Source organism: Tachypleus tridentatus, chromosome 1 (assembly GCF_004210375.1).
Source record: "Tachypleus tridentatus isolate NWPU-2018 chromosome 1, ASM421037v1, whole genome shotgun sequence".
Lineage (NCBI taxonomy): Eukaryota > Metazoa > Arthropoda > Merostomata > Xiphosura > Limulidae > Tachypleus > Tachypleus tridentatus.
This window is the reverse complement of record NC_134825.1, coordinates 143,303,508-143,325,675: the sequence shown is the minus strand read 5'-3', so window position 1 is coordinate 143,325,675 and position 22,168 is coordinate 143,303,508. Positions and strand designations below refer to the sequence as shown.

Sequence of the window (22,168 nt, the reverse complement as noted above, 5' to 3'; positions counted from 1 at the left end):
TATTTTCCTGAACTTATGTCAATTGGAAAGTAATATATTATATAAGGATTATGATTTTGTATTTACTATTTGTAGAAATGATGTAGAAACTGCATCATTTTGCAGTTTTGTTTCATATTAATTTTACATAATACCAAATATAAAATTGTAGGAATAGTGATTTGGTAAACTGATAATTTTTGTACAAATATATAAAATGATTTATTCAGTATACCATTATTTGGTATTCTTTTGTTTTCTCACTAATGCAGTTGTATTGACAAAATGACACTTTTATTCAAATACTGTATAACTAAAATCTATTATATTTCACTTAGTTTAATTTGGAATTATAAATAACTATTTTGTTTGGTTTTGTTTCCATCATTTAGTATTTTCTGTTGCATTAACTATATTTTTGGTTTTAGTTATTACAAATAGCTAACACTTTAATCATTAAGTTTTTAATTGAAGTTATAAATGTTTCATTATACTACATTAGCTCTTTGCATTACTGGAGTATATAATTTCAAATACTTTGTTATTAATCATCACTTAGTAATCCTATTGTAGATGATTTTCACATATTTTTAGCAGTAACTTTTGTATAGGTTTACAGTTTATCAACAGTTTTTCAGGTACATATTGCGATGTATCAATGTGTTCTGTAAGTGACAAATGGAAATATTAAAATAAACCCTATGATATTAGCTTCTGTTTATTTCTTTTTATCTTTTATTCTAGTATTTAACTTGTTCTTTTTAAACTTTTAGCCAGGAACCATGATTGAGTGGGGGAATGTCTGGTAAGGTTTCATTTTTATATACATCTGTTTATTTCTAACATTATGCAACAACATTTTTCATTCGTAAAAAAAACTTGTAAGTTTTCCATATCTGTAAATCTTTCTTCACAGTCGAATAATTTGCTTTAAGATAGGATTGAAATTTTATTAACCCTTTTGCAGTGGACTCAGTATAATATACACAAGTTTGTCTACACACATGCACACTTTAAGTATTTGCAATATAACCTTTGATACAGCAGTGCATCTTCACAAAATTTGTTAGACTTTTATTAAAGATTACAAGCTTTTAGTACACAGAATATCAGATTTTTGAATAAAATATTTTTACTACAATTTATGAAAATAATCTCTTTTGTGACTAGTCTGAGTGTGAAGTGATTTTATGTTATGATTAAAAACAAACAACTATTATTTGCCCCAAAAATCTCAAATATTTGCATAATCTCTAAAACCTCTTAAGTACTTTGCAAACATTTGTTTTTAGTAAGATTATATTTCATGTTATTTTCTGTACTATAACTGTGTGGGGTCTGTCACTTAACCAGCCTTGTAATCATCATGACTGAGGTTCTCAAAGACCGTATACCATAAATTTTGGTTATATTAAAAGATGCTAAATAGTTTTATTTTAAAATTCTAATCAGTAATGTATTATAGTCAATAATTTTACAGTTTGTATATTGGTATTTAATCTAAGTGGCTGCTAAGGGAGAGGTATGATAACTCAATATGACAGTAATTCATTACAAATATCTTTGCTTACAAAAAAACAGAAAATCTGTAGAATGTAGGAAATGAATATGTTTTCACTACATATATATTATACATATTATAAAGTAATCTTTGTTATTTGTTGTTTTTTTTTCCACATATGACTCACTTAAAGAGAATCTATCGTGACATTTTAGGCAGTTGGTGAACATAGCACTGATAGTTCATTTATACGCTTTTGTGGTTTGTATTAATGGCTTTTAAAGACCTAGACTCCTTGGCACAAAAATACAATCCCATCAAAATCGTAAACCCAGTAATTTTGCACTGTACAATATACTTTACAGTCTTGGTTATTTCTATTTATTGAACTACGTTGGAAACATCTGAGACTATATTTCAATTTATCAAACATTTAAGAGGTATTAATGTAATTGTTTCACTTTTATTTTAGCATTATATGAAATTTATAAATTTACATTTAATTGTTTTGGTTATTTAACTATTAATTACTAGAATACTAATTTTTAAATGATTAACATCCTAGTCTTGAAGGTATATGTGTTTATTAACATATTGGGTTCGTTTTACAGGGCAAGAGGCATCGCATACAGAAAAAACCATGCTGTAGCTGGATTTTTCTCACAGATAGGACAATTGTATATGGTTCATCATATTTGGGGTAAATTTTATTAGAATATTTTTATTGATAAATGAACAAGAACAAATAAATATATTTAACAATTAAAGTACATAAACTTGTACCATTTGACTGATGTGATGTTCTTGTTGTCACTGATCAAGTCTGCAGTATCTTTTGCAATTAAACCTAAACCTATGGACTTCCAAATGATAAATTTCATGAAAATTTTATAGTACCAAGTAGATGTTGCGTATAGTGAAGGAAAAGATACTGACACAAGTCTGATGTTTGGCAGAAAAAAGTTTATTATTTTATCTTATAGTCAAAAACATTACTAATAATTTTCTTCATGTTGAAAAGGAATAAATGATATCTGTTTATACATTTAATGTTGAATTATGTTAGTTGTAAAGAAGATATGTCCATACTATCTTATTTCATATGTAGTAGGTGTGCTTCTGTCAAGTATGTTCAATTTCTTCAATGTTAAATAGTAATAGAAATTTTGAAACCATAATCTTTAGTTTTATATGGTCATACCATTAAAACCTATGTATAACTATCTAAACAATGTGTTTTTGGAACAAGTTAGTTAGTTAAAAATTGATTGATTATTAAACTCACAAGCTGAACAAAAAGAAAGGAAGAAGAAAACAACAAAAAAAATTAAATATGAACCATATGCTTCATATTATTCCAGAGTGTGAGTATTTATAAATAATAAACTAGAGATGAGAGTGTCTTTACATAAACTATATTCATGAACTAAACCTAGGAAGAATTGAAAAACTAAGATTACTTAACAAAACTGGGAGAAAAAAGAAAATATAATAATCCAGGAATCAGGCTTCTTACATTATTTGGATTTTTTAAAATTATCAGTCTGTTTAATGAGGCAAAATTATTTGTCCTCCTTTAAATAATTTTATGAGCTAAAACCACTTTTAAACTGTTTTATCTTTTATAGACCTACTTTTACAAATGATGTTTCACCTCTAACAACAGTGCTAGTACTAAAATACAGTCAATGCACTAGTACAGAATAATGTGATGAACATTATTTTAACTGTATTTGTATCAATACCCATTGTACAAAATAGAGATAACTTTCATTTAAATTATCTGTGAATCTCAATTAACTTGACACTTCACGGAATGTTGATTTTATGATCTACCCTGCTATTAGGTATTCCTAAGCTAATGTGAACTTAGTCATGTTACATCTTCAAATCTCTACAGCTTCCTGACAAATAAATTACAATGTTAAAAAATGTGTCTCATAACAACACTCATTCTAGAAGTATGGAGTTCTTTGAACAATCTTAATACAAAAAATAAAATTGAATAAAACACTACACTAATTTGTCCATTCACCAAGTTAGTTTGATGATTTTCTTGTCTAAAGCCTGTAGTATACAAATATCATTTCTTTGTTGTTTTTGCTGACTGTCTTGTCAGTGGATTAATTCTTTATAGACAGGTAGTTGGATGAATCTGCTGTTGGCTTCAAACTGGAAGTACTCCTTATAGAAACTCCAAGTTGAGGTTCTGCTAAGAAGCTTCTCTTAGGAGTTGTCCAGTTGGTCATGCTCTCCAAAGTACTTCCAAAGAGGACTACAGTGAATAACCTCTAACTTGGTTGTTTAGTCTCCAAATATCTATTTGTCTCTGGAGTTTATACTTTTTGTGATAAGAACTGTTCAGCCATAGTATGTCATCTCAATGAAATCTTGTTTTATCATTATTAGAAGTATAGATTTTCTGTATTCTTCACACCCACAAGGCTTCCAACCACCAAGCCCTCAGGCAGGCAGTTGGTTCCACTGCTTCCCAGCTACTGGATAAAAAATTATTGCTAATAATTCCTGATATAAATTTTATTTGGTGACAACCATTTTTGTTTCCATGGAATTTCAGTTTTTGGTGTCATAATTGCTGTAAAGCTATCTGAAGGTAAAACTAGCATAACATAATACCAATGTCTACTAAAAGTCAGTTCACAACATGTACTCTTTCAGTTTCATTTACCCACTCACCATTAAGCCTAGAGAAGCTTCCTGTAGTAAATATAACATTCAATTTTGTTTTTGCTGAAACTTTGTGTCCAGCGGCTGCTGTTTGCATCAGTCTTTTTTCATCTTTGGAAGTAATTTCATCACCAAATGGGTTTGAACAATTGTAGTTATGGAACTGGTGTCAATCAGTATACTACATGGTTTGCCTTCAAGTTTTGAGAGTTAAGGAAAATTCTTTAATTTTTACATGTTATTAGTCTGTTTTTTTGCATTATTTAATTAAATAAAAAATTTAGTCCATTGTTACCAACAGTATAAAAAAAATAGTGTTAAATGTTATTGACAATTGACAACAAGAAATAAGAAAGTTGGGGTAAGTATTGTCTTTCTTGTTTATTCTTTATTTATAATTATAAATTTAACAAAAATGTGAAAAATAGGGATCTTTTTTTTAAAGTAGTTAAAGAATAATAATATAATAAAAATGAACTACAGGTTTGCATGCAAGCAATTATTGGATAACGTGATTCATTATCGTAACATGAGCTTCGATTGACAGAACCCACATAGAGTATAGAATGTAACAAAATATTACTGAAAACATATGTTTGGAATGTATTTAAGAGGTTTGAGATTACACAAATAGTATTTGAGATTTTTAGGACAAAGAATAGTTTCTTTAATCATAATATGTAATCACTTTGTACTCATACTAGTAATGAAACAGACTATTTTCACAAACAAATCTTTAGTAAAAATATTCAATAAAAAATTGATTTTTTTATGTACAAAATACTTGTAATTTTTACTAGAAGTCTACCAAATTTTGTGAAGGTCACATGCTGTATCAAAAGTTATAGTGCAAATACCTAACATGTGCAAATGTGAAGATGAACTCGTGTATTATACCGAGTCTATAGTGAAAGGGTCAGTTACATAATAAAAAATGTGTATTTTATGGTAGAAAAGCACTTTTTAAAGTTGCAAAATTGAGAAAATTGTTAATGCAATTTGGAAGAAAGATATGGAAGGAGTACTGAACAGTTAATGGAATGAGATTCATTGTCTTTAGAATGACTACGTATTATAACACAGACACAATTTAACAGACACAAATGTTAAGTCTGAGTAGCTTAATGTTATATATTTATTTATTATACTGACGTTCTAGGCATGCCTAACTAACATTACCTAAGTTGGATTGATGCAGTGCACGTGCACTTGTGTTACCCTGTGAAATAATATAAAACAGACCTGGTCTTGGCTGTGTTTCAGTGGGCTAGTATATTATATAGTAACCTTTATATTATTATACATATGTATGTATATAGTTTAATGTTAATTAGAAATAAGTCATTGATATTATTTTTCTTAAAATATTGAATAATAAATAAAAATGCAAACAATTATAATTTCTAGCTACAACCTTTGAACTGAGTTGTTGCTGGATATAGGTTGCTAAGCCTTTTACAATCTTGCACATGGAGTATAATCAAGTAAAATTTTCTTTAGGCTTTATATTTACAGTTGAATAACCAAAAAGAATCATAACTATATTGATACCCTAGAATTCCACTATAATTTATTAAGCTTAGTAACTGAGCTATGTTTAGGACAAAAAAAATATGAAAAAACAGATTCAAAACAAAATCTACTTTGAAATCTTAGTTCAAAAGAATGTGGTAGCCTTTTCACAGATTAAAATGGCTTAGTAAACCACTAGGGGGACATTCTGAGCTGTAAGTTGGATATTCACATGTTATATATTGTAGTAAGACTATAATGGACCATTTCTAAAGATGGAAAAAGGTAAATGGGGCCACCATGTTTGAATTCAGTACATAAGCCATATATCAGCAAAATAAAAAGATGTGATGTTCTTATTTTGTATTCTGACTTGTCAATATTAATAATTTGAGTTCCTAATTTGTATAAAAGTATAGACTTAGTGTTTTCACATTATAAACATCTAATTTTAACTTGTGCTGCATTTAATATTACCATGTGACTCACTAAAATCAATATTTAGGTGCACTGTTTTAATATTTACTTTTAAATTAAGAAACTAATTCATATATAATATTAGTTTGAATTATAATCAACAATTTGATTCCAGGTGTATTGACATAAATTAATAAAATTTTGAATGCAAGTCAACCAAGGAGATGACATGGCCTTTGACCTGTGACTTGTCATGAAAGGGCTAAATATTAATTAGAAGTATACTCATAACAGTAGATAGGAATATTACATCAACAATAATTATCTTCATATGCAATTAACTTTTATGGAAAGTCAAATATGCTTTGTTGAATGAAATGTGAAGCTTTTGATGCTGTATTTATTATTAAAATATCTTACTCTTGTGAAATGTGGTAGACAAATATATGTATTTTAAACTGCTTTTGCAGTTTTAGAGTTAAATCCATTAATAGATACAAAAACCCAATCTGTAATTGTTATCCTTTTGGAATTTTAAATATCTGATGCAGTAAGTTATATGAGTAGAAGGCATTGGAGTTTTTACACAAAATGGAAAAGAGAAAAATAACAATTAATCAGTAGGTATTGCAGTTTTTATCTCTTGCAATGTGTGAATTTATAAATTGGTCAAATGGAGGAAGTCAGAATTGTAAGTGCCTCCTATGTAAAAGTGAATGGAGAAGAAAAAACATTTTGGTGAATCTGTATTTAGCAAAACATGATATGTACATCTATAGGAAATGAAATAAGTATTTCAGAATTATATAATTTTCTAATTTCTTTCCATAATCCCATTATTCAAGGTTTTTATCTTTGGTCTATATAATATTATATATTATATTATCTATATTATTGTCCAAATTATTGTTATTAAAAAACAATAATTTGGACCATTTGCTATTTTTTAATGTTTATGTAGAATAAATTCTTTGATTGTGTTGAAATATTAAGTATTTTTTATCACTAGAGAAATGTATTTAGTGACTACTCAATAAAATAGCTACTAATAAAATTAATAAAACAAAACATATATATTTTACTTGTCTTAATTTTAAATGCATAGCATTAACCTAACAAATTGAAGTAAAGTCCAAGTTTGTTACTTATATTATTAAAACACTTTATAACTAAAGTCTATGCCTATAGGTTTGATTACTGATGGTCATTTCTTAAATATGAGGTGAAAACTGCCATTTTGCAAACAAAGTTATGTTTTCAATAGAAATTAAAATATTTTTATTTTTATATGTAATGATGATTTTACTTCCATATGACAATTAAGTGCTCTTTTTAGGAAAACCAAAAGATATATAAATAAATCTTGTATATATATGTAGCTTTAATAAGTATTGGGGTTCTATTTTCACTTTAAGTTGAATTTGTACATGAAAATGATGAATAATGTTCCTATTGTTTTGTATTGTTAGGCTACCAAGACCTACAAAAACGAAAAGAAGTGAGAGAAGAAGTGTGGAGACAACCAGGATGGGATGAATGTGTTGCTAATACAGGTGGCTCATAGTATTTCTCATATTTTTTTTTGACTAAATATTGAGTTTGGTAATATACTATGTATAATTACAAATATAACATCACCTTTCTACAAACTCTGTGTTTATCTTGTAGTGAAATTAAGTTACTTAATTTAGGTGTAGCTTTATTTTAGTTGCTGATAATTGAAATAGTAGTTTTATTTAATTTTTATTAATCTTATTATGTTAATTATATCTGTTTTATGATTATTGCTAATTGCATGTTTACCTCTGTGTGGTAAGCATATTTCAATCTTGTTTGTTGATTTACATCCAGAGACAAATGTGTTGTTAATGTGCAGACTTGTAAGCTCTTTCTCTGCAAATACATTTGAAGAACTTTTCATCTTAAACTAATGTTAGTTATCCATAATTTTATTATTTTTTATTATAAGCTTTATAAATAATTTTGTGTGTGTGTGTGGGTGTATGTATATATATTCATAGGCTTATTAATTTTTTGAGTGATTGCATAGATATGTTCCCAGTTTTACAGGTCTTATTTTAAACTTTGAAAAAAAGAAGAGAGTTATCTAATTTTGGCAAGTAATTTTCCTTTCAAGAATAAAATTATAATACTGTTATGTGCCTTTATGAATACTAATTAATTGTAGCAGATATGATTTAATAAGCAGATGCTTTCTTCAATTTATACAGTGATTCAAGTGGCTACATGTAGTCAATGATCAATTTTACCAGTAATCTACATGAAAGAATTTTGTCTGTTTTTTTACTGTATTAATATGAGGTAGGAGTTTCTAATAAAGTAATCAGCTGCATGCTGAACACACATTTCAAAACATAGAATATGTTAGTAAGTGTAGAGGGAAGTTAGTAATTATGAAATATTTAATCTGGGAATTTTTCAAAACTAACTATACCAGGAACATATCTCAAAATTGTATTCCACATTACTTCATATATAACGTTGTATCACAAATTGCCTGTCGTTTGAGGATAACAAAGAATCTCTTGTTCCATTTGACCAGCTCATCCACTAAACTAAAGTTTGAAATATCAGAGTTTGCTTATATCATTTAAATATTTATTATGTCTTCCACCTTTGTTAAAAACAACCATCACATCTGAAGTCAATCAATTCCAAAATCCAACTATCCTATTAGAAAAGTAGTTTAACTGAAGATGACTTTTACCCTGCTAAAATGTATCCAAGTTTTAACTTTATTACATTGAATATGGAAAAAGATGATACATCAATATTATCATGGAAGTGAATGCACCTTAAAAGACATAAAATGATAAATTGAACTTGTAACAATTGGAAAACTGTAATGTTTAATATTTCTGTAACTTAAAACTTAGTGCAACTCTCAAATATATTCGTTTGTGACATAAGATTGTAAGCTCTGGCACATTGCATAGTGAATTCATCGAACATGCTTGGGATTGATTGCCATTTTTAAGGATGTATTTAGCAAACTAAGCCATCTCTGTATTCATTGTAAATGTTCATTTGGTCAAGAACACCGTGTAGGTCATTGTTTTATAAGACTCGTAATGTAAGTAAATCAGTATGTACATTTATACATGGACTTTTCTTTGTTAAAATATTTTTCTTTTATTTGTGAACTTTTGACCCTTCAATCAGAGCCTTCATTAGGCAACAGGGTATGTATAGGTATCACTGTTGGATAGTTTCTGATCTTGATCTTTAATCTTCTGGAACTCCCATGATTACATTAACTGTTAGCAGCTGTTTCATGTAGCAGGGAAATACTTTAGGCTGAATTATGCATTTTCTGGCTACATGGTTGTGTTACTGTAGCTTTACAATCACTAAAAACTTCCCAAGTCTTTTCTGCCTTTTGAGGTATGACTGACGTTTTAGAGGAATTTGAAGGGCTCGTGCATTCCTGTTAATTGTAGTTTGTGGAATGAATTCAGTCTTAGTATTTGAATATTCTAAGTACTAAGCAATATCTATTGGTGTTTTTTTTTTCTTTATTTTTGAGTGGATCATCTTGCAGACACACCAGTTCTTTCTTACTTTTCTTTTTTATTACTAGTATGTTTCTGTCAAATACTGGATAATATTTATACAGAAACCCATCTTTTGGTGATGTAAGAATATTACATATGTTATCAATGTATACATTTAAATCATAATTTCCAAAAGTCTGTTTTCTATGTTACTTCAATAAGATGTTCTTATAACTATAAGTTTTGATGAAGTCATACAGCTGAAACATGTATGTTTTGACTGTAAACAGACATTTACTTCCCTCATATTGTCTACTGTGATTTTTGATTTTTTACATATGTCAGATTATTTAATTAGACTTCTCATATTTTTCAGTTCCACTTATCAGAGAAATGAGATCACGATGGCTCACTCCAAATTCCTTTTCACCAATCCTGTAGATGTTGAGAAATTGCAGATAAAATATTTCCTGTATTATTGAGTGATTAATTTTTGTTTTTCAGTTTAGGTTAGACTTAAGAATGTATTTTATTTGAAATAATATTTAATTTCAACAAACAATAAGCAGAAAGATATATTCACCAATATCAACATAGATTTTTCCACTTATTGGTATGGGCTTAACTCTCAATCTTAATGCTCTAAACACAACTAAAAAATGCATGTACCACATGGTGCACTAATAGGTCCTTCTTTTAAAGAAATACAGAATTTTGATATTATTTCTCTAAAGTAAACTATTTACTAAAATGTTATTTTGTACAATACCACTTTTGCATGTAAAATTATATATAGATGTAATCCTATTTGTAAAATGCCAGAAGTAAATGTTAGACAATAGTACAACAATCAAACCATTGTGCTCAGTTATGTTAACCAAACTGAAAGGTTAAAAAATGAACTTTGTTTATATGGTGCTTGCATTTAAATCATTAATGGGAGTGTTTATTGTAATTCAATGTGAATAATTTACTTTTTAATTTGTATGCAACTGATATTGAAATCAAACACACCCATATTTGTTTAAAAAGAGCTTTCTTAAAACTATAAAAAATGGTTTTCTTGTATAAAGTTTATTTTAAGCAAAATAGGTGATGTGTTAAATATACTTTTGAAAGCATTGATCCCTTAAAGGACCACAACTGGCTCTGTTCAAGAGTTTCTTTCATTTGTAGTTGGCATCATGTTCAGTGTGTAATGCATTAAAAGGTTTTGTTTTTATTTGTTAGTTTTGGGGTAAAATACAACTTATTTGATTCTGAATACACAATGCTAAGTGAGCTTCATCATTCATTAGTTTTTGTTCATTAATGTTCAGATGTTACAGGTAGTGAAAACTCATTTTTTTTTAACATTTGGTTACAACAACCTGATATCCAGACATATCAAAATCCTGTAAAATAATTAAAAAAATTCAAGAAATTGAAAAGTAATAAAAAGCTGTTAACAATAAACTAATATACATATAGTAAATTAAATATTATATGAAATTATGATATTTGTATGTGTGTACACACACTTGTACATATATCTCATAAAATTTAGATTTGTTACAAAATTAATCTCTGAATATATGAACCTGTGAATATTAGAAATGTATTAACTGATTTTTATGAAAATGTGCACTTTTTAGTGAAATATTTATTACTTGAGCATATGATTATATTTATTTCAGAAACATTAGTTTTAAGTATGTATTTAATGTTATGTAAACCACTGTAAATATATGTGAAAAACAATTAATTGAAGAGATATAGAAGAGAGAAATGATATGTACTGGATAACACTTATTGATATAATTGTTTGCTTATTAATAATTACATGGTCAAAGTTTGGTAGACTTGAACAAGTTCTTGGTGTGGGTAGTTAATATTGATTCTACTGAGGTAATGAATGAAATTATTTTTGCAATTAAAATTTTTTTCTAAACTAGTAATCTTTTAAAGAAAGGTTTTAGTGTCTTTTTATTACTTTTTCCAGTTTTATAATAAATTGAAGAAAATAAATTATTTATATGTAGATATTATATATTAAAATTTCAAAAAGCTATCTGTTTTTTTATTCTGTTTTTTTGTTGTTTTATGCTATTTAATTAGTATACTGAAGTAAAACATTACTTATACTTGAAATTCTTGTGAAGTTTAGACAACAGAAAATGCATAATACATTGTTTTAGGATGATAAAGCCTAAATACTTTTTAAACTTAGAATCAGAACAAGCCATACTATGTTATCAACTTTTTTAATTTAAGTTTTTTTTAAATGTTAACAATTAAAATGCTTTGTGGAAAGTAAAGTGATTTAACAACTGATATTATATTTTTAAAATAATTTAATTTTTAAGTGTTATAATTATTAGAAGTGAATTGTAAATAATTTGATGACTGAACTATTCCATTTGTGCTAGATGTGCATGAACTAAAAACATTTAGCTTCAGTTTTAAAAAATATCATTTTAGACTTTAAAAAAAACAAGTGGATAAGAAGTTGCAAAATGTCTTGTTTGGTAGAAACTGCATCATAGAAAAAGGTCTAATTGTCCACGTAAGCATTTCTGTATTTCACATTTGTTCTTAGTATAGCTATGCTTTACATGGTTAGTTGTTATTCAGAAGTATAACCACACTCCTATCACTATCATTTGGTTGTTTTACATAAATAGAACCACAGCTCTGGCAGGAATGAAGTGTCAATGGATGAGTGGAGGGGACTGTAGCATTAAGTACCTTTTAGTGGTAATCAAAATTAGGTTTCCTAGTCGAAAGTCATTAATACCAACATGTTTCTTTTTTGGCTTCTTTCAGATACAACTTTAACAAGGTCTAGCAGCTATAGAACCACATTATTGTGGTGTTACTTTTTCAGTTTGGTTATACAAGCACATTTTTCACTTTCATATGTTATTACTACATCTTGTACTGAAGTAATATTAAGAAATTCAAAAATACATATCTTTCAAAGATTCTAAGCTGTATGATTTGAAACATTCAGCCATAACCAAATAAAATGTTAAATAAACCAAACTTGATTTTATATGATGTTAGCTATTGTTACTGAGTTTTGCATTCTAAAGATAATTTCCCTTGAATCCAGTTAAAATGTTCTCAGATAAAGCTTTCAAAACAGCAAATCAAACTGTTTTTCTCCAAGCAAAGTAAGGATATTGCTGTTACTATGATCTCTTTCTCATAATATTCAGTGCCTGCCAAATATTTCATAGTCAAAACTGAAACACTCACTCATGTATTAATGGAAACAACAGATCAGTGTTTATTTCAAATAATTTTCCTTTGGACAGTGATCAAGTTAACTTCACACATTAAACTCTTAATGTTCAGGTCATATCTTTTATTTTCATTCAGATGCTACCTAAGAGTTGTGTTTTCAGTAATTCATTTTTTGTATACAGTACTCATGAATGACTGTTTAAAACTTCATACACTTGTGCAACACACACACACACACACACACACACACACATATATATATATATATATATATATAAATGCTTATTTTTATCTCCAATCTGCACAGAAATTATTAGCTGTTGATAGACTGGTTGTAGGTTTCTCACTGTCATTCAAGGTAATCATCTACTTCCTTAAACTGAATATTGTTTAGGAATGATGTTGTAACATGCTACTACTTGTGCATTGAAACTTGGTAGGTCTTATAAGATTACTAAACATGTAAAACCCAAATAATTCAACTGAACCAAATTTTTTCAGCTATGATTAACATTTATACTGTTGTTACCAAGTATATCAGTTCATACCCAAACCACTTTGGCTAAATGTAAATGCCCATAGTAAAATGATTTTACTGTTTTTAAGGGAGGACTTGCAATATCAAGACCTACTATCTTTAGAAAAGAACCAACAATTCCATGCTATAGTTTATATTATCTAGGTCAATTTTTTTTATAAGCAGTGGTGACATCTGCTCTTAATTTCTCAACTTTTAAACAGTCAGTAGAATAACTGTCATATGTTAGCATGAGACAATTTGATGGCCTCCTGTCCTTGTTTCATGCCAAGATTGGAGAATTCACTCTGCTACAGAGTTCTGAGCTCCATTAGCTGGAATACAGTCTGGGATTGTCTAGTAGTTAGGGCATTATGTTGTAACCTCAATAATCCAGATTTGAGACATGTTTATGGCACCATATTTTATTCTTTCTACCTATTTTCTGGTAATCTCAGATCAGTTGGTTTCTTTCAAAGCAAACTGATAGAAAGCTGCAAGCTAATTAAAAGTTTGAAGTAAACTGGAAAATGGTCTGACTCTATCAGAGTTTGACATAAAAACACCAAACATTAACTTCTATAAAGTAACTCTTTACTCAAAGACAATTCAAACTTAACAGTTAAACACTAGCAAGTGTTTACAAGTGCTTGATGAAAATTGGAGGTAGAGAGAGTGATCTAGATTAACTTTCTCACATCAGCTCAGGTTTACATTTAAACGAATGCAAAATAAGTGATCTGAATATCCCTAAATGCATTAAATTATTTCTCGGAGTATCTTATTTGAAAGCTTACAATTCTGTACATCAGCTAAAATCTACACAATCTTTGTAACAGAGAATCTAACTTAAAGAACTGTATAACACAAAGAAAACATTAGTTTGTGTGTGTTGTGTCTCATCTTATGTGCGTGTCTGAGGACTATTCTCAAGTCATTAAGGGGATGTTAAGCTCTTAAGATGTCACTCAGTTTATCATTAGAAATGGTAATTTTTGTTATCTATAATCTGTTTTATGTACATTATTCCTTCCTAACAGGCATCAGTTGTGACTTGGTGTGTCATTCAGCCCCTTGAGTAATTAAATCAAAGTTTACTAGCTTTACTGAGGTTCTGTAGCAAAGCAAGCTTAAGGTATTCTGAAGTTTAGTTACATTCATCTATTAAATTGAAAAATAAAATATACAGTATCTATGTACCATGTGCTTATCCCCCTTTTTATATCAAATTGGAAATGCACATTTTTTAAGGTCTTGTACAAAATCTGTTTTTCATGAAAAAAAAATGTAAGAGGAAAGAAGGTTAAATATTTTGCTGGTAATTTTATTTTAAATCTCACTTTCAGGTGAATAGACATAAATGTAATAATCATTGAAAATGATTGGTGATTAAATTTATCCTTCAGTTAATCCTTGAAAGGTTTATTTTCTTACTTTATTTACTTCTTGCAGTTTGAGGGTTGCAGAATCAAAACCATGCACTGAACATGTGTGTCCTTTCAGTCTTGAGGTGTTAGAATGTAATGTTCAATCTGATGAGTTGGTGGTGGGTGCTGCCACCTGGATTCCTACTTTTTGATCAGCTGCTCAAATTTAGGGAAATGAAAAATAGTCTTAGTAGAGTTTCTATAAACAAACTTATTGAGGTAATCTTCATGCAAAAGAATCTCCAAAACATGTCACAAGGTTATTAAATGAACATTTGTATTTATTTTTTTACATGTGACTTATATTTAACATTTGTTATATTCATGAACATACTGGTTCAATCATATACTAGATTAACCTAGCTATTGAGAATAAATACTTTTTAAGTTTTGTTTTTGCTCTCAAATTTCAAGTGTTTTCAGAAAATCTTGATTGTAGTGATTTCTAAAATGGTCATTATTTTAAAGTGTTTGTTTCAATTAAACATGTGATTTATACATTTTAGAATAAAAAAAGTGCTTAGTTTATGTCCATGTATTCATGTGGTAAATATTCCATATTATTGGATGATTTTGTGAGTTTTGACGTTCTACTTTAAATTAGCTCTTTAGTAGAAAATGTTTATAGAGTTTTTAAAAAAAAAATTGATATGATTTGTACTAATTGAAACTTATTTAAGTTTTTTTTCCTCACTATAACAGATAGCCTGTTAACATTTGCTTTCATTTCTTTTAAAAGGAGTTGTATGTCCTAAACAGAAGAAACTTTGTGTAAAATAGGAAACTTATATTTGTAGTTTTAACCAAGAAGTTACAAGTCTGCTCAAAGGAGATGCTAAATTTCCAGTAGTAGTAACTAGTATATTTATGCTGCATGGTTTAGAAGGTGTTATATTTATTTAGTCTTGCAGGTCAAATGCATATCATTATCAATAATTTTCGTTGTTTTTCAATCAAAGTAATCAGGAACTTGCACAAGAACAATAAAACAATAAACTCAAATATCAGCATGAGGGATTAGAATATCTTAGAAAAATAATTTCTAGTAGAATATATTTTGTGTTTTTCTGGATCTCATGTTTTAGATAAGTTAGTAGAATTTTTTATTGTGATACAGTGTATTTTGGAATGTTATTTGGCATTGTATTTTTATTTGTGAAAATAAATTGTTTTGCCTTTTGGTGAAACTATTTTATAGAATATCTGAACCCTCGCTACATGTGCTGAATGCATATTCCAGGTACTAATGTTCATGTGATTTTCTAACAGGCTGGGCATCACTTGATAGTTATAGTGATGTGAATTGGATAAGTTAAGGCTCAAGTTCTGATATAATGTTAAATATGTATCACTTTTAGCTACAAGGGCATCATAATTGTGACAACTAAACCACCTATTTATTTTCAGTAGTTTTGTAATAGCTGTCAGCTACTGCTGATTGCTTGCCATCAATCTGACCAGCAGTGCTGAATTAGGAATAGTCATGCTTGAACCTTGTGTAGAGTCTTTGGCTTGGTAGTTTAGTTTATGCATCATGCCATTCAGATCAGTACTAAAAATTCTTTAGTTGTTGTATTACTGATAACTTCTGACCATCATACCAGAAAGAAATTGGTATGAGGTATTTCTTTACATATTAAATAATATTAGTAAAATTTAATAATTATTACTTCCTGTATTTGAAAAAAACGTTCAAGCGTATAGGAGTTTTAATGTTTGTGAAACTGGTTTTTTGAAACGATTGTCAGACCAATTTATTTGTAAGACATGCAGTATTTTTCCAATCTTTGAAAGACTATGTACTATCACTGTATATTCTATGAAAGTAACTAGTATTATGAAATTTACATATTTGAATATTTATGTTAATGCAGATTACCTTTTACGTCAAACAAAATGTACTTCACCTTAATGAGAATCCTTGCTCATAATTATGGATGAAGAGTGTAATTCCCTATAATTAGTTTATTGCCATAATTGGCAAATCAAAAACAAAACCTTTACTTTTATGTTTTACAAATCATCTTGTTACAGAACACATTTGGCAACTGAAATTTAAAGGCCATCACATTCTGAGAAGTAGAACGTTTTGATTGTACATACCATCTCTACTGGTGAAAGGATTCTCACTTTTTATATTTACAATAAACATCATTGTTACTTTTGAACAGTAATTGTAACAGACAAAGCATAAAATTTAAGATTCTTGTGATAAATTCAGCATTTGTTTACACAAATGAAACACCTTAATTGAAATTGTGGTACTATTTATATTGTGTCTGACTTTGTTAAACTTATGTATATGAAACTATAAAGTAACGTATAAAATGTAATGTTTTGTAAAAGACAAATTTAGTGTTATACACAATACGTAAAAAATGTAATCAATTAAAAACATCAGCTTTATTTATAAAATATAGACGTTAATAATATCTTTATATAGCAATATGCTATCCTTAGCAACATGTCCTCTGGTTCCACTGTGTGAAATTATGATGTTACCTCACCCTTAACAACTCATCCTCTGGGAATATTTAGTGGAAGTATGACTTTTAGCAACACATTCTCTGCTGTGTAGTCCTTGAAGTTATAATGTCATGTAACATTTTTTAGCAACATGCTTATTGGTAGCAGACAACTTCCATCCTTCAGTGCCATGGCAGCATCAGCTGCTGCCATACATGTGCAAAGGTATCTGCTAATGTTTCACAAGCATGCAAGATATGAAATTTTAACATTAAGAAAAGGGAATATTTGTAGTATTAAACTGTACTAGTGAAGTATCAGTAAATTAATTAAAAGTGATTGTAATATGATAAAAATATTCCACTACATGACCAACTACCAGTCATACTGTGGCAGTAGTAAAGAAAATTAAATGGCTTGAAAATGGAAGTAACCCACGGAAAAACAGTCAAAGAACTTTTATTGGAACTGTAAGCTGTATGATTTGCACATAGCTATTCATAAAATATACTTAGGCCATAAGAAAGCCTTTTCCACATATTTTTCCACATATATAACATTTGTAAAGCCTTTTTTTTAATCAAATTAAGTTTAGAACTGTACTTGGTCAACTATATCATACAACTTTAATGGCTAGCTTCAGTGTATTCTTTTTACTCATTGTAATTCTTCCAGAGACACCTGCAGTATAGCTGTAGAACTTTACATCAGGTACCTCAACCCAATCATACATAACCTTAGTTTTGTTTATGTGAATCTCATGATAACTGTTTCCATCAAATAAGTTTCTTAAAGCACTATAGGTGAAATTAACCGAGTTTCGGTTTGAAACATCCGATAAGTCAGCACCTTATCTTTGTCTGTACTTTATACTTTGAGGTTGATATCAAGCCATTCATTCTCTCAAAGAACGTCGCCTCGACTCCACAATCAGATTCTGTTTAATACTTGAAGGTAAGCATGTCAGATTTCTCGGCATATCAATCATTGTATCTTTTATTGCAGAAGTATCAGAAGTTACAAATACTAATTACATAAAACAAAAGCAGCTTTTCAAGGCATGAGAAATTCTTTAAAAGTGCACTTTGTTTAGAAATTCGAGCAAAACTACACAAGGGCTATCTGCGCTAGTTGTCTCTAATATAGCAAAGAGACTAGATAGAAAGCAGTTAGTCAACAATAGTCACTGCCGAATCTTGTATCAACGAATAGTGGGATTGATTGTCACATTATATAGCCCCGCGTCTGTTTGTTTGTTTGTTTTGAATTTCGCGTAAAGCTACTCGAGAGCTATCTGCGCTAGTCCTAATTTAGCAGTGTAAGTCTAGAGGGAAGGCAGCTAGTCATCACCACCCACCACCAACTCTTGGGCTACTCTTTTACCAACGAATAGTGGGATTGACTGTCACATTATAACGCCCCCACGGCCGAAAGGGCGAGCATGTTTGGTGCGACCGGGATTCGAACCCGCGACCCTCGGATTACTAGTCGAACGCCTTAACACGCTTGGCCATGCTGGGCCCTCCCGCGACTGAAGAAGTGAGCATGTTCAGTGAAATGAGGTTTCGAACCCGCGAGCCGTAGATTGTAAGTTGAGCGTCCTAATCACCAGATTATTCCAAGTCGTATTAGTTATAATTTGATACTTCAGTAAATATCTCAGTGAGTTAACCCTAGTGTTATTACGATAATACATAGAATTGTAAGGGATTGTATTTCAAAAATAGCCATTTAGTGGTAACAATTTTGTTTGAAATCGTGTAATTGTTTGTTTGTAGTTAAGCACAAAGCTATACAATGGGCTATCTATGCTCTGCCCACCACTGATATCGAAACCAGGTTTTTAGCGGTGTAAGTCCGCAGACGTATCGTTGTGCCACTGAACTGATTGAGAAATGTATAATATTGTTGGCAGAAAAGAAGGAAAAAATAACATTGAGAATTCATTCCAAAACAGCAGAGGCTTCTTATCGGAGTGCTGTTTGATTTTGTTTAATTAACGCATAAAATAAATTAACACCATACAGCATTAAAAAAAAAAACAAATTTCGTAGTTTTCTGTGGTATTGATAACGTAAGCACTAATGTGAATATAGATTAGTTTTACACTCTTTGTATAATGCATACCTGGACTTTCGTTTATTTTATTAGTTAAAAAGTGAAATTTAGTTGACCCCAAAGAATATATTTACAGCGTTGTTCTATTTCATTCTTAACAACTAATCTTTATCACCATTGCAGATTTATTAAAACACTACTTGATTACATAAACTAAATTAGTATGGTCACACTAAAATCTGTGTCATTCGTGAGTTCCCCTCGGTGTGGATTCCTGTACGTGGTGAGGGGACCTCCCAGGGAAGGTTCTGTTCTATCTGGTTACCTTCTCTGGGATCTAAACATACACCCACATGTTTGCCGTGCGTGGCGACCCGTGAAGGGGAGGAGAGGATCCTGGTGGTTGAGGGGTCCAACCCTAACACACCACTTTGGCCTCGAATTCCTGCAGACGGGCGGCCTTTGGGTGGCTCCCCCCTTGGGTCAATCGGCTGGTCCACTTGGGCTAGAGTCAACCAAGTACCAGTGTTGGAAGTTCTCAACGGGTGTTGTGGACATTGTGCCTGATGCTGGTGTTTGGGTATAGTGCTCACGAAACCGTGGCGTTGCTGCATTGTCCTTGCATGACTTTGTAGTGCGTCCCCTTGTAGGGCTCCATGGTGGGTGGGGTCAGTGGGTACCGAAATTTTTTCTTTTTCCTATGGATCCTCCAAAAAATTTAAATAAAATTGTAAAAAAACAGTCAATGGGTAAGCGACCACGTCTTGAATACTCAGAACAGCAATCTTCAACATCAGTAACACACGTACCTCATTTTCTTATATTACATTCTCTTTCGGAAAAACCTTTAGGGCAAATGTCCCCTTTTTTTATTCAAAAGGGACTAGAGGGACTTGCTGGCTCTCCAAAGTCAGTAAAGAAACTTCGATCTGGTGACATATTGGTTGAAACATCCACATTCCAACACAGTGAACTCCTCTTGAATTCAAAGGCAATTGGGGATATACTTCTTCACGAGGGGTTATTGTTGAAAGGGATTTGAAGAACGTTCCCGAGTCAGAGATTCTCGCTGGTCTCTCCACTCAAGGAGTTTCTGCAGTGAGGCGCATCTCCACTCGCAAAGATGGAGTTACACTGCCAACAAATACACTCGTTTTAACATTTACTTCACCACGTGCACCTGCCACCATCAAGGCAGGTTATCTCATTTGCAGGGTTCGGCCATACATACCAAACCCTCTTCGATGTTTCCAATGTCAGAGATTCGGCCACTCAAAGACATCTTGTCGTGGTTCCCTGACATGTGCTCGTTTTGGAGGCAAGGACCACGATGCCTATGACTGTGACATGAACCCACATTGGGTAAACTGCAATGTTTTTCACCCCCTCTTACTTTCATTCTTGCCCAAAATGGTTGGAGGAAAAAGAGGTGCAGCGTTTGAAAACGACACATAACATTAGTTATCCTGAGGCTCGGAAATTGCTGTCCACAACTCCATCTCGGACATATGCTGCTGCATTTCATTCCACAACTACAGTGGGAGTGCAGACAGATCTCTCTGTGCCTCCAAGAGAATCGTTTTCAAAACAAATGAAAAGCCTTTTGACCTCCGTGGTTAAAAAGGTTGATGAATCGACTTCCACACCCATCTCTGTTCCTCCCATACCTTCTAACAAGCCTCAAGATCCACGTCCTTCAGTTTCAAATACAGGCATTTCTTCTGATACATCTTTTTCTCTCACCACAAGAGACAAAACAATTATTCGTTTGCGTCCTCAGTCACTGGATTCCCCTTCCAATAACAAAAACCTGCCCACCCGACCCAGAGCAGGATCCATGAAGGTTGATAGACCTCCTCCGACTAAAGACAGTAAAGAAAAAAGACGTGGTTGTAAACAGAAGGGTTCTCCAGCCACTTCACCTACCCGTTCTTAAAAATGGCCACCTTGATACAATGGAACTGTCGAGGTTTACGTTCTAATCTGGATGAGATCAAAACGCTGATTGCTTCCTATCATCCTGTTTGTCTTTCTTTACAAGAAACATTTCTCAAAACTGCTGATACTCTCTCCATTCGGCAGTTTTCTCTGTACAGAAATGACAGGTTGTGTGATGGTCGAGTACATGGAGGGGTGGCAGTGTTGGTTGATCAACACGTGCCCACCCTGTCTTTGTCACTCAACACACCCTTGGAGGCTGTAGCCATCCGTGTTTCCTTGGGTCATACCATCACTGTTTGTTCTCTGTACCTGTCCCCTAGAGAGACATATGATCAATCAGATCTTGATGCTCTCGTTGAACAGTTGCCATTTCCATTTCTAATCCTAGGGGATTTTAATGGACATCATCCCCTCTGGGGAAGTGCTATTATTGATGGGAGGGGCCAATCTGTAGAGCGGATGCTCTCTGATCACAATCTTTCTCTTTTCAATACTGGTTTTTCCACTTACTTTCATGCACCTAGTCAGTCCTTTACCGCTATTGATCTCTCAGTTTGCTCCCCTTCATTATTCTCCCATTTTTCATGGAGGGTTGACAGCAATCCACCAGGCAGTGATCATTTTCCGATCCTTTTCAGAGAGACTAGCCGTGGTCGATGCCACCCTACCCGCGTGACCCGGTGGAAGCTGGATCAGGCAGACTGGTCCACTTTCACTGCTCTCGCAGAACTTGATCCTACCATCGTAAATCAGTCATCTATAGACGACTGTGTAGCAGTGGTAACTGACTGTATTACACATGCAGCTGCTCAGTGTATTCCTAAAACCTCGACATGTTTTCCACGATATCCTCGTCCGTGGTGGAATCCTTCTTGCCACTTAGCACGGAAGGCTCAAAAGTGGGCCTGGGATACTTTTC

At 31.2% G+C, this 22,168-nt stretch overlaps 1 protein-coding gene across 2 annotated transcripts in view; it reads left to right on the top strand.

Annotated features, from left to right (window-relative positions):
- Positions 1-15,984, top strand: part of LOC143225921 (protein NipSnap-like) — a 56,195-nt gene extending 40,211 nt beyond the window's left edge. Inside the window, exons 6-10 of one of the 2 annotated variants that reach the window (XM_076456172.1) lie at positions 753-784; positions 2,092-2,180; positions 7,567-7,650; positions 9,989-10,084; positions 14,810-14,966. In XM_076456172.1, the coding sequence (XP_076312287.1) occupies positions 753-784; positions 2,092-2,180; positions 7,567-7,650; positions 9,989-10,053 (270 nt within the window). In that variant the 3' untranslated portion in view covers positions 10,054-10,084; positions 14,810-14,966. Of the gene's footprint in view, positions 1-752; positions 785-2,091; positions 2,181-7,566; positions 7,651-9,988 lie in introns of both variants that reach the window. The other variant, XM_076456163.1, reaches the window with a different exon arrangement.
- The last annotated feature ends 6,184 nt before the right edge of the window (positions 15,985-22,168 follow it).